Source organism: Synchiropus splendidus, chromosome 2 (genome assembly GCF_027744825.2).
Source record: "Synchiropus splendidus isolate RoL2022-P1 chromosome 2, RoL_Sspl_1.0, whole genome shotgun sequence".
NCBI lineage: Eukaryota > Metazoa > Chordata > Actinopteri > Syngnathiformes > Callionymidae > Synchiropus > Synchiropus splendidus.
The window spans coordinates 11590744-11608688 of record NC_071335.1 but is presented as its reverse complement, the minus strand read 5'-3'; the positions used below and the strand labels follow the sequence as shown (position 1 = coordinate 11608688).

Below are 17945 nucleotides of genomic sequence, written 5' to 3'. Positions count from 1 at the left end.
GGTGTAACTGCTTCTATATTTTTTTTCGGCCGTGGTCTTCATCTCGGCTCGGTCTGTCTCACTAGTGGTTTTTGATTTTGTCTAACAAAGGACATGATCTACAGTAACACTGAAGTCTCCGGAATTATTAAAGAGCAGTGATTCGAAAGTGAAACTGATCGACATGTCACATCTTCTGACTTCTCCGTTCAGAAAAATCCAAAGCTTCAGTCTGTGGTTGATGTGCCTCACCTCCTCAGTCTCATCCACCTTCCTGTACACCAGTTCATATCCAGTGATCTGGTTGTCTGGCCCCCCCTGTGGTGGCGCTACCCAGGACAGCAGGATGCTCGTTTCAGATTTGGCCTCCCCTTTGAACTCTGAAGGCTGGGACGGGACTGTTAGCAAAAGGGAAGCAAATGTTAATCCATGGCCGTGGCTCTTGACATCACCTTTTGACTCTCACCTCCGGTTTTGGCAATAATCTGCAGATCTTGGGACAAAGGTCCGTCCCCCACTGAGGTGAAGGCCAACACTCGGATGTAATACGTCTTGTTGGGCGTCAGACTCTGAATGGTGATGAAGTTGGCGCTGCGCACCATCTGCTTCTCCCACTAAACACATCAGTGGACAGTGAAATCCTGGACAACGCCACTCAGTAACATCAACTTTAAATACAAAGAAAAAAAACACATCTTCACCTGATTGACTGGCAGCATGTTGTCCGATGTGTAGTAGACTCTGTATCCAACTACTTGACCATTGGGCTCCTCCGGTTCATCCCAGTGGATTATCGCTGTTGTGGTGCTCAGCATTCGACCTCGGACCTACAGAGCCATTTAGATTGTGAAATCCCAGCTGCAAACTTCACACTGTCACTGAGCGTCTCAAACCTGTCGGGGAGGAGAAGAAGGAGCCTGCTCCGCAGTGCGAGCCTCCACCACCTCGCTGGATGGGCCTTGACCGATTGTGTTCACGGCAGCCACCCGGAAGTCATAATGAGAATAAGGACTGAGGCCGCCCACGCTGTAACGCGTCGTGGCAATTCCGTCTATCTCCTTGTACGGGTCCTCGGAGCCCTTGGCGCGATGCTGGAAATAATCCCAGAGCAAGTCAGTGTACGGATAGTGAAGACATTCTTTGCTGATCAAACACTGCTACGGTTTAAACCGACTCTGAACGGCTCACCTGTATGATATAGTAGGAGACTGGCTCGGGGTTGCCGGAGTCCCACGTGAGTGTGATGCTGGTCGCAGTTCTTTCAGTCACCACTGGCATTCCCGGAGCCCTTGGCAGAGCTAAGAAGGACATGTGGGTTCAGTTCTGTGCAATGGAAAATCTAGCTGCATAGTTGCTTCGGTTCTTTCAATAGCTGCTCTCTTCTTAATGCTGATGGCTTTTCCAGAGAGTTAGACCGTTTCTGAATGACTACCACGGCGATAAACTCTCACTGTGCTCACTTCTCATGGACAATTTAGACGGAGTTGGTGGTTTTTGTCGACCACGTCTGAAGACAGATCGGAAAATATTTAGTCGAATTCTTGGCTCTTGGTAGCTTGACACTAGGAACACAAATCCATGTACACAGCTATATGGCTCATGTACAATCCACACAATGTAAAAAATGAAATAAAAAAAAGATAATACAATATTTTCCAAATAAATAAATAAAATTTAATGCAAGTTACACATGTTCTCCCCTTGTCTCGTTTCTAAAATGAACTTCACCTTTATTTTTAAAATTACACATTTTGCCCTACCAAAATCAACATATTTTCCCTTGTTTTTCCTCCCAGAGAATGTTTAACTTAAGTTATCAAAACCAGTATATTTCTCTATGATTTCTTTTTTGTTATTATCTTCACATATTCTCATAATATTGAGTCATTTTTCTCTCAAAATCTTTGTTATTAGTCTCACAGATGTTGGAGTGTTTTTTTAAGGATACTTGTTTTGTCATAAAAGCTCTTGCATTACGAACTGATACATTTAAATAAACGTAAATAATATGTTTCACAGATGCTCTACACTTGGTTAATTCAATTGAGATGTTGAGTATTGTCCACCGCGACAATACTCGATGAGATATTTCACACGATCAAGATGAGTTCATGTTGTTACGACCTAAACTAAACTTCTGTCATGTATTTCGCTGTGAAGTCTTGACGATTCACCCACTACCCACTGCACTTCATGCAAACACGCTCACCTTTCACAATAATCTGTGCGACAGCTTCGATCACACCAAGTGTCGACATGGCAACGCAAGTGTAATTGTTGGACTGGCGTATGTCGGTCAGCTCTAATACGTTGCGACCGATTGGCATGTCATCCTCTGGCGTGAGGTCTTCCGCTCCCAGCATCCACTTGACATAGGGCATGGGGGAGCCCACCGCCACACATGTGATGTTGACGTTCCCCCCTGGCATGATCTCACTGTCAGCTGGCGGGATGGAGAAGCGAGGTGGAACGCGACGCACTGGGGGAAATAGATCAACACATTAACATCACTGACAGTGATGTCACACATTTTCATTTCACATGCGCCTTTGTTAATGGTTAATGCTGAGAATCTGACTGAGGTTTTCGACTCCACTAAGGCATGGATTAGGACAGGTGCGATTGGTGATCTGGTCATGATTTATGGTACGAGAGTCATCTGACAAGAGGCAGAGACTAGAAACCATGCTCCCTCCCCTAGAGAGAAGCCAGTTGAGGTAGCTTGGGCAGGAGGCCAGGATGCTCCTGGGTTACCTCCCTGGTGAGGTTCGGAGCACGTCCAACTGAGAGGAAGCCCCGGAGAAGCTTCAGGACAGACCGGAGAAATTAATTTCTCTGCGGTCTGCCTCTGTATTTCCCCCAGAAGAGCTGGGGCAGAGGAGAAGTCTGGGTCTCTTCCTCTTCCCTGCCACTTGATAAACTGAGGCTTAACCGGCTCAACATGTTTAGCCATCTGGTCTGAGTTACTTGAAAACTGCAAAGTTTTCATGAGAAGCGATATTAATGTAGAATCTTTCATGAATAAATAAGGGAACTGTATCGTATCTGGATGGCGTTTAAGACGGAAACATCAACAGAACAGTGCGTATGACACGAATGGTTTATTCATTGAGTGTTTTTGAAAATGAATATTTCATGAAAAACAATAAACAAAAAGCTCACAGCAAACACTCAAACTTACACGATGATAAAAAAAAAGGGAACAAAATACAAAAGTCTTGCAGTAGCGAGCCTCGGAGGAGTCAAAGACAAGAGGCAGGTTTAAAACCCCAGCAAGGCACAAAAGACGCACGACAACAAACGGATGAGGTGGGAAAACAAATGAATCCTTAAAAGAAGACTCCAATGAGACACACTTGTTCCAGTACCAACCTTCTCGTAGCTCTGCAGAGGGACGTGGGACAGTGCGCGACGGGAGGAGGAGCAGAGCAAAGAGGGGTAAACATCAGAGAAAACAAGTTAGCCGAAGGAAGACGGGAAAGTGAGGAGAGAGAGTGAAGTAAAGCGGAAACACATCACACACACACGCCCGGCACAGTGATAGCCTTTCTGTTAAAGGCCGACTCCGCAGCTGATGGTCTCCGAAGACTTCCTGTCAGACACCCACTGAGCTGAACTGCAAAAATTTACTGTGCCTAGGAGCGCTTGATGCACATCACTGTGTAAGAGCGTCCCTCTGCCCATAAATACGTGCGCATTTATTTTATCTTTATGGCGTCGTTGTGAGTGTTTGTTCATCTGGTTGGGTGTGCTATTCCTCCACATTCCCTGGAGCACTCTAAAAAAAACACGCTTTTTGTTTATGGCCCTTTTTTTTTGGTGAGAGAGCAAACAGCAGAGAGACTGGCTCTCGGAATGAAAAAAATGTTTTTCAAAAAAACTGGCCAGATTGTGTGCTAGCATGTGGTGTGTCTGAGACAGAGAGATGGAGAGAAAGGAGAGAAGCAGTGCCTGAGGAGCTGACATGCCTGTCAAATCTGGAGGAGACGTACAAGTTCCACCCGACAGTAATTTGGTTTTTCCCATGGGTTGAAAGGTTATGAAGGGAAGACAGTGGGACTAATAGCTCGAGCTCTCCCTTCAGCCTGGGGTTGAACGCAGCTCTTATTTCTTCCCAAAAATGCCAAGAATGTCTGAAACTTGCTGATGACGTTGATGACACCAAGTAAGGTTTCGTGGAACACAGATTCATGAACATTTTTCTGGACCATTTATGCCACATTCGTTTTCAGAAACAAATACTACAAATAAAATGGTAAAATAACTCAACTAAATGGTGTTCTGCATTTCTTTACTCCCCACCGACTATAAGATGGCATACCATCGTAGCCACAATCTGAATTCATCTTTAAAAAAAAAATCTTTAGTTACAGAGGGTACTATAGTAACTAGCTACACACATTTATCCTGCTTTCAAGATGAAAATTTTGGGACCATCGCTTTGACAACCAGCTTGGGCTGAGGTCAGTGCCAATTCCAAATCAGCTTACTTTCTCAGAAGGTGGTGAATGACTTTCATTTTCATCTGAGGTCTTGTTTTTCACCTCCCATTTTCACACTAACTTGCTAACTAACTAACCACTCAGTCACTCGGGAGGTTGCTGTCTAAATGGACCATCAAGGTTCAACAACCATTCATTCAATTCAATTTGATACAGGTAGATATTTAAACCGCCACAGTAATTAGTGGCGGACAGACTTTGCTTCAATGCGAGCATCTCAAAAATCCAGCCTGGGGCGCTGAAGCAGACCTTGATCAATTTCACATGCCCTGCAGCACCTGCCATGAGTTGTATTATCCGTGGCTTGCAGGCAGTGTCAACCAGAGAATGTGAAAGGCACATTTTTTTCTGAATTGCTCCTGGAGTTTTGAGGAAGCAAGTGGGAACCAAAGAGTTCAGTATAGAACGCTGTGCAGAATCTGTTGAGCTGGTGACCCTAATTCACAAAGCTTGGCACTACAAACCAGTTTTGTGTTACTCAAGTAAGTCACTTTGCTAAGGTGCCTGTTTGAGTTTGACCTACAGTCTGAAACTGGAGCATAGCATTAGCAACACCCCGATGTAAATCAGAGATCACGCATTTCATGGTTTGCAGTGGCCAATGTGGCGAGACACGAGTTCATTCAGCCAGCATAATAAACCACTCCACCCGGTGTAAGTACAGAATGCACTTGCCTCGTGTGTGTGCGTGGCACATTTCATCACGCTTACATTGACAACAAAAAACAATTCATCAGTGAATGTGATTTTCTCTGCTTGCAATATTAGCTTGTGCTGCTTCGTGTTTGGGCAACACTCTAGCACTTCCTGGATGTCAACATTCCCATCTTTCTCTCTTTTTTAAATCAATAAAAATAACTTTGGTGATGCAAAACCTTTGTTATAGAAGTCAGAACCTCTTTGTGGATGGACAAATAAAAATAATAAAAATAAAGGTTGGTGGTGCAGCCAACCAGATTGTAAACCTCCTCGACCTAAAGCGCGTGCTTTTGTCAATAGAAATGTCTCATGAACAAATGCATATTTGCCCTGTCACGACGACAGATTTTGCTGGTCCATTCATTTTCACCCAAATTATTGCAGATAAATCATATTATTGTCAACAATATTTGCGGACTAAAGTAACCACTGATTTAATGGTAATTTAACAGTCAATAATAAGAAAAACACACCCTGATTCCAATATACTATCACTTTTAACATTGTTACATACATACATTGGTAGTTTCTGTCCACAAACCTTGCACTCACTAAAACTGCTTCATTGTCACCCATGAGAACTCTTGTTGGTCTCACCTGGCTCATTGGAAACTAAAATTTTCCCACACTAGGGCTGTGACTTTTGACTTATCTGTCTTCTCCTCCCTTCATTTTCATGTACAGGTTTAGACTTTAGCCTACGAATCAGCCTTATATGTCCTTTATGTTTTTTACTTCTGTTTGGGCTTTAAGCTAGACAAAGAATTATGTAGATATATATATACATTTAATAAAAAATGAAAATGTTATAGTTATTTCGAACTTGCAATTGTTTGGAAAATATGCCATATATGACGTTACGATTGTGAAGTTTATGACAATTCATACGTAGCACGTCCATCAATGGTTCTATGGGCACAACAACAGTTGAAACATTCACGGACACAATGTGCACATCTTAATAGATTTGTGAGTCAGTCAAGAGATTTCACAGCGTTTCCAGGTCTCACCTCGAACATAAAGGTTAGCCGGCGTGGAGTATCGCGTCCCATCACTGTTGGTGGCAACACACTCATATTTACCCTGGTCAGACTCTTCGCTCATCTCTATCTGGAGGGCACCTGGATGAGTGAAGGGAGGATTAAGAGGAAAAACAAAGAGAAAGACAGAGAGGAAAGAGAGTCACAGGGAAAGAGTGAAGACACAATATTTCAACAAATGATTTTAAAACACACGTTATGATTCGGGTTCCATAAAATGATTCATTTGTCAATGTTAACAAGTATTTGTCTGCGCAAAGGCTTCCAAAAATAAAGGTCAGCTTCCTGACTAAGAAATGAAAGAAAAAAACAAGAAGCTTTTTTTTTCCGAAAATGCTCTTCATGCAAGAGAGAAAGGAATAAACCAAGCAGCCAAAATGTTGACAAATCCAGTCGCAGCACTTGGAAAACCACGCGCTGAAAATTAAGATGTGGTTATCATCGGGGAGCAGATCAAGATTCGTCTTTTGGAGTGAAGAAAAAAAGTGAGAAAAAGATTGCAGTGAGAAAATATTCACACACTTTAACGGATCCACCATTGGGATCAGGAGTGTGACGTCATTAAATCCACATCCAATCAGAAGGCAAAAGCAATCAATGACCGACTTAATGGTCAGCAGATCAAAAATATATGGATATAGGAACCACATACGCAAAGCCTTTGGAGGGGACGGACACTTTCTCGCTCCCTGAAAATAGAAAAATTGTCAAAAAAAAAAAAGGTCAACCAGATGTCCTAAAAGATGGTGACAAAAGGCAAAAAAGCGCCCATAAAAACTTTATCAAAAAGTGGTTGTTTGGGGCTTTTTATCATTAATGAGAGAGAAAAGAGAACGTAATGGCAAAAAGTCATGAGGACGTGTGTTGTATATGCACAACTGTGCGTGTGACTGTGAACACACTGCTGCCTGGCTGCATCTCTGCCACAGCCATCTGGGCTTGTAGGCCGAGCAGCAAGGAGGGGAAAACCAAAGGGGACGTTCTCAGATAGAGACAAGAAAAAGAAGAAGAGGCGGAGTCATGAGTCGGCCCCCCCCCCTGCCAAACTTGTTAAAGTCACAAAGTAAGAACAGCAGGAATAGACGCGTGTGAGCTTGGTCAAATCAAATGAAGCAAAAATCAAAACATGCGACGGAATTCAATGGAAAAGCTCGACAGGTTAAAAAACGATGGAAACAGAATCACACTGTGGCGAGTTTAAAAAGTCAGAGATGGTCAAGATGAATGAATGTAACGTGATTTAGGATGAGAGGAGGTTAAGTGGTCATCAATCTTTTGTATTAGTTGGGTGTTCAATTCCAAATCCCCCTCCTGTCCTACTGCGGATCTGAGGCAGCTGGGTGAGTGTTACCATTATGGCCGAGTTTGACCTCTTATGTATTGCCAGGAGCTTTGAAACGTTCACCTGCAGCACGAGTTTTCCTTCTGTCAACACTGATCCGTGGCTCAGTGGGTGGAGAAATTGGAACATGGCTGGCTTGTTCCCCTTGCCTACATCCACGCTCAGGATCAACACTAAATAGCTCCGCTGGATTCTATCCAGAACAAGTGGGTAAAATATCTGCTATATTCGGTTCATCACACGCGTCCTCATGCGACCTGGAGAAGGAGAACGACCTCCTTCTGAAGCTGCGGCAGCGACGGACCTCCTGCCACTCTTCTAAACTCAATCAATTTGGACTGCTTGTATTGTTGATCCTGTTTTCCCAGCCATGATTCGGAGATGACGAACAAAGGTGAGGGTCGGGATAAAAAGTGATTGAAAAAAAAAAACAAAAAAAAAAACAGAGCTTAGCCTTGCGGCTCAGAATGTTCTTTGTCACAGAGGTGCAGAGAAGAGAACTCATAAATGCTTCTGACGCCCAGTTCTTGATCGGGCCCCAGCTTCTTCCCCTGTATGTGTCAAGTCAAAGCACTTTGAGTGACACAATCTCTCAAGCATGTCCTGCCCCATGGGGCCTCATCATGGTGGGTCCTAACCAACACTCCACCGTGTCCAGGAGGCAGCCTGACTAGATGAATGAGGAAGATGAAGTGGCATCTTTCAGTGATGAAGGGCAGCAGTTCTTCTCTACGGCACTCCCTGATGACTGATCCTATCACCCCGTCTCTGAGGACACCCTCCTTCGGCTGCATGCATTTGTGATCTCAGCCGTAACATGGGTTCGCTTGACCACTACAACGAGAGCTTTGGGTTTTGGCTCAGCTCCTTACATTCTACGGTGCACTGTTTGATTGTTTGGCACCATCCTTACCTACCTCAGGAAGAGGACCTGAAGCTAACTGACCAGGACGGGACATTCCACCCTTGTCTGAGAGGTGATCTTCTAAATCCCAGCCACTTTGAACTTGACAGTTTGGCTTGGCTTGACGGAGAAGTGCCCTCAACTTGACTGCCTCCAGATAAACTGGAATTAGGTCTTTAAAATGTCTGGCTTGGAAGACAGCTATCTTGAAAGTATTGAACGGGTCGGACTGTTTTGGACAACAGCCATAGTGATAACCCATCCTCAGCCGTGCCTTAGATCTCTCAGACTAGTAGGAACCATGGAGTAAAAATGGAATCGAGCCACTGTGTCACGTCGATCCTCCAGCAGTCTTACCTCGTATGGGCGTGCCACCTGAGTGGGCAATGAATGCACGAGATTAGAGAAGAAGAAGAAGAAGAAACTGTTAGTGCCACCAGAGGGGAAAACAGAGGAGGAAGGGATTGTAATTGGAAAAGGGTACTAGAGGGACTTGATCAGAGAAGAGTTGAGTTTGCAAGAAAAACGTAACAAAAAAATTAGACAGTAGGAAAGAGGGAGAGTTGGAAAAAGAGGACAGAATAGGCCTGAGAAGAGAAATGTTAGATAGCCAAAGTGACAGAGCTCCAACAAGATGGGTTATTGATTGGGCTTTATTGACTTGGAGCAGGAATGTTTTTGATCTGTGGCTGCACTTCTCTAGTTTCTACGAGGGGCCATACAAGGTCTGCTCCTCGTGCGCATTAGATTGAGGATCTGGGAGCTGCAGTGCTGGTAATGTGGAATATAGTTCTGCATCTTTCTCTAGTAGCCTCACCAGACCTTCACCGACAAAACATGGCTACGATTAGATTATTGTTTCCTTGATATTGATGTTAGTGACCGTCCCACGAAAGCGCTGAATTATCCTCAAACCAGAATTTGATATCGGCGGCGTCTGCGGTGGAAGGCTTGGACAGCTGGTCTCCCACTTTTTAAGGACATCTAATGCTTTCAAAAAATCTATTTCATGCAGCGATAGATTTTTTTTTTGGCGGGACGGGGGGTGGGGTTTCAAGCTGATAATCTGACAAGTGGAAATCCTTAAAGAAGCCGACAGATTTCATTTGATGAAACATGGAAATTATTATTATTTAAATTAAAAAAAAAATGTCAGCACTGATATCGTTCCCTAACTCTATTTGAGAGAAAGAGAAAATAAAAGAGTTCCATTTGGGATGACAATATCAGATAAGACAGCTGTTATTGCTTTTATATTGGATCATTTTATAGTGTGGAACGGCAATAAAAGTCATTCATTAGGTTTATTTCAGGGTTCTTTGTTTATCTGCCCACTGCTCAGGGACAAAAATGTATTTATTTATTTTTTTCTCATCAAAAAATCTGTCTGTCTTTGCATACTTTCATAGCAATTTAATAGTACTTTGGCATATTTTTATTAGTTTTACATGATTAATAAGATATTAATATACCTTTAAGCAAATCAAAACCAAACATGTTCATTTCAAATTGTGCACTTCCATTGAGTAAACCAGACTTAAATAGGACGGTATCGCTCATGTATAAAACAACTGAAAGCAATGTTTTAGCGCTAAAGATTGGATTATTCCCTGACACGGAAAACAGCAGAAAAAAAGAAGTGTTGCTTCAGTGCATAACAAGGTTAGGCATATTCCTATACCACAGTGCAGTCTCTATCAAGAAATCTGAAATACAGAAGTCATTGATTTCCCTGCGCTGGCTCCACTAGAGGTCTACCTAACAGCCATCTAGAGTTGATGACTTATTGACTGGCAACTCTATACAGCAGAGTAGAGATAGTAAGTGGGTGAGTGAATGACAGAGTGAGTGAGGGAAAGAATAATTAGATAAGCGGAGAAGTGGAAAAGTAAATTGGTGAGTGCAAGGGGAAGTTATTGTTATTACTCAGGTGTGGGAAAGCTGCGGTGCGCAGGTGAGAGTGAGGAGAGCTACGTCCACAGTGACATGTCTCAGGCTTTGCTGGTGTGTCTGAGCGCCTATGTGCCTGTGCTTTAACTGTGCTCGGGCTGCATGTATCGTCTCTGTGTGGTAGTTAGTAAAACACATGCCATGCGTTTTAATAACGCCTTGTCACTGGAGAGGTGAGCAGCAGCAGCAAAAGTAGCAGCATTAGTGGAAGGTATATAGTGAACAGTGAGGGTGTGGGCCTCAAAACAGAAGCACTTACCAAAGGACTCTGTGGTTAAAAAGAGAAAAGAAACAGCATAGACATGGCATTACAATGAGACCATTGATTCGACACAGGAGTTGCAGAACAACCAAGACACGCACTTCAGCCTAATATTGACTTCTTGAACCATACAAACATGTTATTCAATTTAAACAGCGAAGAGGCTAACAATGTTTTTTTTTAACAATAATAAAAGACCTCTTTAATTTTAGCTGTGGTTACACTCGGGGAGGGGGGCGGGGGTTTGCGCTCGCTCACTTAATAAATGAAAGAGGAATTAAAGCAAGGAAGGGTTTAACCGTGAAGAAGCAAGAGGGGTGGGAGTCCAATCACGGAAAAGGGTTTAGCTCCAGAGTTTCCAGGGGAGGAGGACTGCAAACAGGGAAGGGGAGTATCTACGTGTCGGGATTTTTCACACTACTGTGGCTGCAAGTGAAAACATGGTGAGGTGGTTTGGGACTTTCGATTGGGAGATGAATTAGCTCCGAATGAGTCACATCATGAAAAAAGAACTTTCACCACCACGCAAGTCATTTTCAAATGTTGTTCGGTTGCTACATCACAGCAGTGAAGGTAATTCCTTCGAAACAATCCACCATCACTCAAGTGTCCTTTTCCTGAAGTTCTAAATTCAAGGCATATAAACACAAGCGCCGACCCGGGAATAAGTACTGCCAGATGCACACTGAAGTTATCACTCCTACATTGTGGTAGGTCCGCAGCGTGTACTAACAGGTTGGTCGTTTTTTGTTGCATTCTGCGAACATGAGTCCAAAAAAAACCCCCAAGACAAACGTTAAATTTCAGGAAAATTAGCGCTTGAACTTCTGCTAGAGGATGAAACAGGTGACTTATATGTGGCACTTATGTTTGGTAGTTATCGATGCAAAGCCACAGTTTTGGACTTGGAAGGACGACCATTGATGGAAATATTAAGTTACTGGTTGTCTTGAACAGTGCATCAGAATCAGAAGCAAGGCAAAGCAATAATCGATAGAAACAATGCAGTCGACTTGATGGTAACCAGAGGGATATATTTGGGCAGTTATGATCGATTTGAATCCTCACAAAGCGTTGGGGAATCTACTTCTTACGGTAAGTATCAAAAACCAGCGCCTATGTTTATACGACTCTAGTGAACACATCGGGGATTCTTAGCTATTTTTGAGCCCATTATGATGGTGAATTGCTCAGGAAGACCTCTGTGAGTTTGGACAAAAGCAAAGACCATTCACTTTGAAAAAAAACATGGGGGGAATTAGTGCGACTGTAAACCATTCAGTCAAGACAATGCGACAGCAAGCTAAAAGATACAGCCAGTAACAGTTTGGAACAGCAGTATAAAAGGGAGCCAATAACGAAAACAGCTTTGTAGGTATATAAATACAGAAAGTGCTGCAGGGAAAGGACTGGATGTTAAAGGGGGATAAAAGCAATGGGGGGAATCCCTTAAATGAAAGAAGGCTTGTGGAGCAAATAAAAACAGGATCAAGTCATTTGTTACCTGAGCGCAGTTGCTTGATTCGCCCATTGTTAGTGGACGTGTTGACGGGGAGGAAATCTTTAAACCAAGTAATTTCTGGATCGGGATTTCCGCTCGCTGCACATAGCATGGTGGCGGTCCTGGAACGCTCCACCACTTTCAGCTGGGGACCCATGTCGATGGTGGGGAACCCTGAAGGCAGCTGGTCCTCTGCAAAGATCAGACAGGTGAGTCAGGTTGAAATAAATGCTCATTCACACCTGCCAAGGTCACATTCAAACCCAGCACTTGGCTTCTCGCGTACAACTCTCAGCGACTGTCAGTTCCGTGTGTGGGACACCCATTTACTTTGGAGCACAACACACTTATTCTCACTGCAACAACCTGCAGAACACTTATCCTACTTCTGGGCTCCACTCACGTTTTTTCTTCAGGTGTTCACGCTTCAACAGCACCACAGAACCACTCCATGAATGCAACACCACGATAGCATGGCAATATCCCCTGAATCTAAATTGGACCTTGTGTCACGATACAGGACGATCACCACTTACGAGTTCCGTATCATCTCTGTGGGCAACAGTATCAGCCACTTCTCCCACTACTAATCCCCACAGTTTTACCCAGCCACTTGCCCTTCTAAGCACAGCCCAGACTTCTATTTGTGTCGTGCCCTGCAGCAACTCTCCATAATACCAACCATTAGCTAGAGCCCATGCCACCAGCAAAACTCTTCTCCATTCACTAATTATCTCCTCAGCCAAGTTGCCTGTGCTTCCCACTGAGCCAGAGTGTTTACTCAACCCACTTTTTCCTCTTGTGGAGAAAACCTAATCACAATTCGTTTAATGACCACAGATGACAAGTAATGAGTTGTGAACAGCGTTACAGCGTTACATATATGGCTGCTTCGGCTTTGTGGTAGTACTGACTTTGTATTTGCAGACAATTGTTGGTGCTAAAGCAAAAACATGCAGCTTATAGGATGTTGTGTCATGGTTCGTGCCTTTACTGTGTCACTTCCTGTGTTCCGGTTCATGTTTTCCTGTTGCTTTCTCACCCCCTCCAGCTTCATGGCAGCGCAGCTGGTTCTCATTCCACTGATTGCCTCTGCTGAGATTTATACACCTGGAGAACCTGCATGTGCTGCCAGATGATAGTCTTTTGTTCTCATGGTATGTTCTCTCTCGATTGCTCCGGTTGCTTGTGACCCTGTTTATCGCTCTGTGTTCGTCTCCTTGTTCTGTCACCTTTGTCTCTCTTCTCACTCTATCTAGCTCTCCTATCGCTTGCTCCCTGTTTTTAGCTCCGTGTTAGCTTCCTTGAGTGTTTGTGTTACTCGCTACTTTTGTTCAGCCAGTGTGCTATTTCCTCGGTTAGAGTGTTTGTTTTCACCTCTACCGAGCGTCTTTAGTTATGTATTAGCCTCGTGACAGTTATATCCGAGTGTTTCTTAGTTGTCCCCGTTTTCAGGCTTGTATTTCTTACGCCTGCTTTCTGTTTCAGGTTTATCCCCTCCGTTCGTGTTTGTTCTCCACGCTCCGCTTCTGGTGTCGTCGCCTTCAGTTTAGATTTCTGTCTTATTTTGTTTATTGTAATAAATGGTCTGCTAACAGAACTCTCGCTCTTGGTTATCTGCTCTTGGTTCACCCTTGGCTTAGGAGTCATGACATGTCTGTCGACTGGCTAGCAAGCAACCAAGCCGTTTTGCCTAGTCTAAATTTGAGGGTTGTGTTCCAAGGTGAACACTTTTTGTAAAAAAAAAAAAAAAAAAAAAAAAAAAATCCAAAGGCAGAACACAATAGTGTAAAAGGGCTAGCTTAGCAACACGGAACAGGCTTTTAGTTAGGAGGTGTCCGGGCATCTGCAAGACATGGAAAAAATGGACGCCCGATTCTTGACCGTAGCTTGGCTACACCAGCGTAATCTGGTGGCCAAGCTACAGCTGAGAATCGGGCGTCCATTTTTTTTCATGTTTTGCAGATGCCCGGACGCCCTCCTAGCTAAAAGCCTTGACACGGAACTAGAAAAGCATTGAGACAGTGCATACCTCCCCGGGGATTTAATTTCACATGACTATTAAAAACGCAGCACATGATCAAATCGGTAAATGACGTCCATGAAGCAAGACCTGTGTTGGAAACACTTGACCACAACACAAGGTAAGTAGTTGGTCAGTGGCATTCAAAACAAAAACTATTTACCAGCACTAAAATATGGTGTTGAACATACAATAACACATCACTGAAGTCACATTAAAGTTAATTTATTATATCACTTCAACTGTACGTTGTGCGCTACAGTCAAATATTCAGTTTCAGCTAGTTCTGAAAGGAGCTAGCAGCAGCGACAAGCCATGCAAGTGACTGTGGAGACATTCAAAACTTTCCTGGAGTCGCATAAAGAGACAAAATAAAATGGCAAAATCAATTATTAGATTTATTTCTAACCCGAGAATGAGCATCTCATGAGGCTTCATACACAACCTTTTGAGTTTTGCTGCTGACCAACAATCGAACCACCGTCTGCGGACACATAACCACTTCTGCTTCTTGGCGGCGGTGACTAGATTGAGATTTCCCATCCCACATAAAATGATAATCTGAGCTGAGTTGATGTTGTAAGTCTTGGACATAAGCTCCTTTGGAACCTGACCCTTCACACACAAATCAACTAAGCAAGTCCAAATTCGCTGAGACTTAACAATCCCTCTGAGTTGCCGTTTCAAACGTGAATTCAGGGACATGTGAGGCAATTAAATCAAACATGAAGACTCATTCCACTGTGTGAGAGGGAATCAAAGGCAGTCGGGCCACTTTCATTCGGCTGAGCTCTGAGATGTCGGTGGAGGGTACAATGCTTGGAGGGGGTGAGGGATCAAAGATGCATAAACCAAGTTGAGCAAGTACACAGCATAGTGCGGCAGAAATGCATCTTGATCACAAACCGAGCCATTTATGAGGATAAAAAGTTGAAAGCCATTGATGTAAACATTGAAAAGTGGATGGATAAGGAAGTGGTCTGTGTTCATGCGGGAATTTTCGGCCTATTTGATCTAGTAAGAAGCGCATTTAAATGTAGACCCGGTCTCCCCCCATTTGCACCCACAATCCCCTGTGACTTTATCCCTCTCAACCACACAGAGCCTCATTAACGGGAAATCCTAGCGCTGAACCTCGGCATGGAGATGCTAATTCTGGTACTAGCCCATCGAACCGAAGCCAACGCGTCATGAGACACTGGCTATGCAAGCGCATGTGTGGCCTTTTAACAGCTCCGGTTTCAATCAATCACAACAGCGACAAATGGAAACATCGCTATAATAAACCAAGAGAACAAGATGAGAAGATGTTTGCGTGAAGTGTCGATGTGGGCGGGTGACATAAAAGCATAAACTTGCAAAAAAAAGGAAGCACAATGAAACACGATCGTGAGGCAACAGAAAAAAAACATGAGAGAGTGAGACATAGAGAGAGAGAGGAGGAAACCCTAGTGCATAACAATCCTGATTCATTCTTTCATTATGCAAACACTCACTTCAAAGCTGGCTCCTCATAGGCAGAAATAACTCATTCTATTTCATCTATCTATGGTGGGACACTGCACCAAACAGCCAGGATGCAAAGTTAGACACCTCGTACCTCACTACCCAACTGTTCGACAACCTCAGATGCAAAGTTGTGTTTCACTACAGCAACATAGAGCCGGGCTCCAATGACCAACAGAACCTCCTTTACATTGGCTTTGTTCTGCCCTGCAGTTATTGTTGAACGATAGGATGCACATTTACAACACTGGTGCCATACTATTTAATGCTAATCCAAATTACCAGAAATAATTGAACTGGGATTGAAGAGAATCCTAAATCCAATCAAAGCAGATTATCATTTGCATCCTTGAGATGAGAAACGACAGGCTGAATAACTCGGTCACGCACGAGCGGCTGCTCACAGGCACCGCCGGCCGACCCAGGTACCAAAGCTGTCTCCAGTTTGTGCAATAAAAATAAACCCCTCCGTGCCCTGGACTCATTCATATCACTGTGCAGAGCAATATTTCCTATATGTGATCATAAAAGGGAAGCCTCCATCTGCTAATGTGTCACTCTGCTTATGCATTTACTTTCGGGTCAGTGTTTGTGGCGCACGGCTATGTTAGCATTATGAATCGGCACATCCATTTATAGGACTGCCACGCGGCTTTTGTTTTGCACTAGCGTTAGACGGGAAACAAATCTCAAATATTATATGACTTGAAAGGTTTTCGCTTTTTAACAGGTCCCTTCATTAAATGCTATACACATACACAAATGATGTTTCTTCTTCTCTTACCAACAATATTATTGTTCTCTGAAATCTTTACTTATGAATTATGCTGCACAGGCTGATGTATACTGTATTTCCGTGTCATTTGACAGGATCATTTTTTAGTCAAACTGTACAGGAGCCCCATCTCCCACATTTCCTATGACGATATTTATTTATATTCCAGTTCAAACAGAGAGCATTAGAATTTTGAGGAAATATTGATGAGGGGACATCAATATTTATGGTGTCAGGAGCATTTGCAAATAAAATAGAGACTCCTGTGAGGCTTTGGTGCTGAATGTGTAGCACTTGAATGCAGCAGTTTGTAGTGTTGTAGTACTCGAGATCAGTCTTGGTCTCGAGATCGGTCACAACTGCAGATTTTCCTGGTGTAGTAGATCATCGTCATCGGGGCCCCGAGAGCAGCAAAGCATTGGGGAGAACCCTGTAACGTCTAATAAGTGGCTATTATGCTGCTTATACACACAGGGAAAAGCACTTTATTTTATGGCAATATATGCTCTGTGATCTAAAGTGTTAACGTGTTTTAGATGACGTTGCGCCAACAGCCCAAATTGCTCTGCTTGTGAATGAAACATTTTATACTCAATTTTCTTCTGCCACTCAAAATGTTATTGATTTTTCTCTTAGGCCAAATCAAAGCTGGAAAAAAAATCAATTTGTGGAGGATTCAGCTACTTTTACCTTTGCAGTTATGCACTTTGTGTGTGTGTGTGTGTGTGTGTGTGTGTGTGTGTGTGTGTGTGTGTGTGTGTGTGTGTGCGCGGGCGTGTCATGAAGAATTCGTTGTGTCCAAACGTGTGGATGGTTTCAAAGCGAGATCAACAAAAGAAATTCCATTCAGAAATTCGCCCGCCAAGAATGGTTCGAGCGGTTTCGCCTTTGACACCATCATAAACAATGTATTAGAAGACAGAATTGAGAGACAAGACAATGGAACCCCTCCCTGTTCCAATCAAATTCACCTGTACAAGAAAAACAGCCATATGTTGTCATATGTCAGAAGAATGATCTCTTTATAAAGATGAACTCTCACGTGAGCAAATGGATCAAAATGAAGTGGAAACATTGAAACAAACAGAAAACAAACAACACGTTATGGATGTGAAGAAGATCATGATGGTTTTTCGCGTGTTTTTCCTATAATCCCTTGCTTGCAGAACTCAAGATGTGTATTCCGGTAGGGATGGACTGCGTGAGGGTGGCTGCAGATTAGATGAGAGATGTACTTCTCTTCTGTATTTAGAGTTTTTTATTGAATACATTTCCCCTTCGGCTTCTTTGTTTTCTCCATTCTTTAATCACTTTGTAAATAAATAACATTTTAAAATCTTCTCTTGAACTTAAGAGGTACATTCACAGAGGAACACTTGAGAACCCTGCTGTGGTGGAGGCAGATCCAGAGCAGAAGCTCATGTTCTCTTGTTGACAGAACCTTGCACACATTTCATTTGGA

The 17945-nt window shown here is 43.3% G+C and overlaps 1 protein-coding gene across 29 annotated transcripts in view; it reads right to left on the bottom strand.

The window, feature by feature from the left end:
• LOC128753618 (receptor-type tyrosine-protein phosphatase delta-like) overlaps positions 1–17945 on the bottom strand; it is a 196526-nt gene that overhangs the window by 39055 nt on the left and 139526 nt on the right. For 7 of the 29 annotated variants that reach the window (XM_053855409.1, XM_053855408.1, XM_053855416.1 and 4 more), the window contains 11 exons: positions 12183–12371; positions 10676–10684; positions 8824–8841; positions 6191–6301; positions 3352–3363; positions 2189–2458; positions 1168–1277; positions 873–1070; positions 681–806; positions 446–593; positions 232–377 (listed from right to left, as the gene is read on the bottom strand). In XM_053855409.1, coding sequence (XP_053711384.1) covers positions 232–377; positions 446–593; positions 681–806; positions 873–1070; positions 1168–1277; positions 2189–2458; positions 3352–3363; positions 6191–6301; positions 8824–8841; positions 10676–10684; positions 12183–12371 — 1337 coding nt within the window. The remainder of the gene's footprint in view (positions 1–231; positions 378–445; positions 594–680; positions 807–872; positions 1071–1167; positions 1278–2188; positions 2459–3351; positions 3364–6190; positions 6302–8823; positions 8842–10675; positions 10685–12182; positions 12372–17945) is intronic. The other 22 variants (XM_053855419.1, XM_053855420.1, XM_053855424.1 and 19 more) reach the window with 7 other exon arrangements.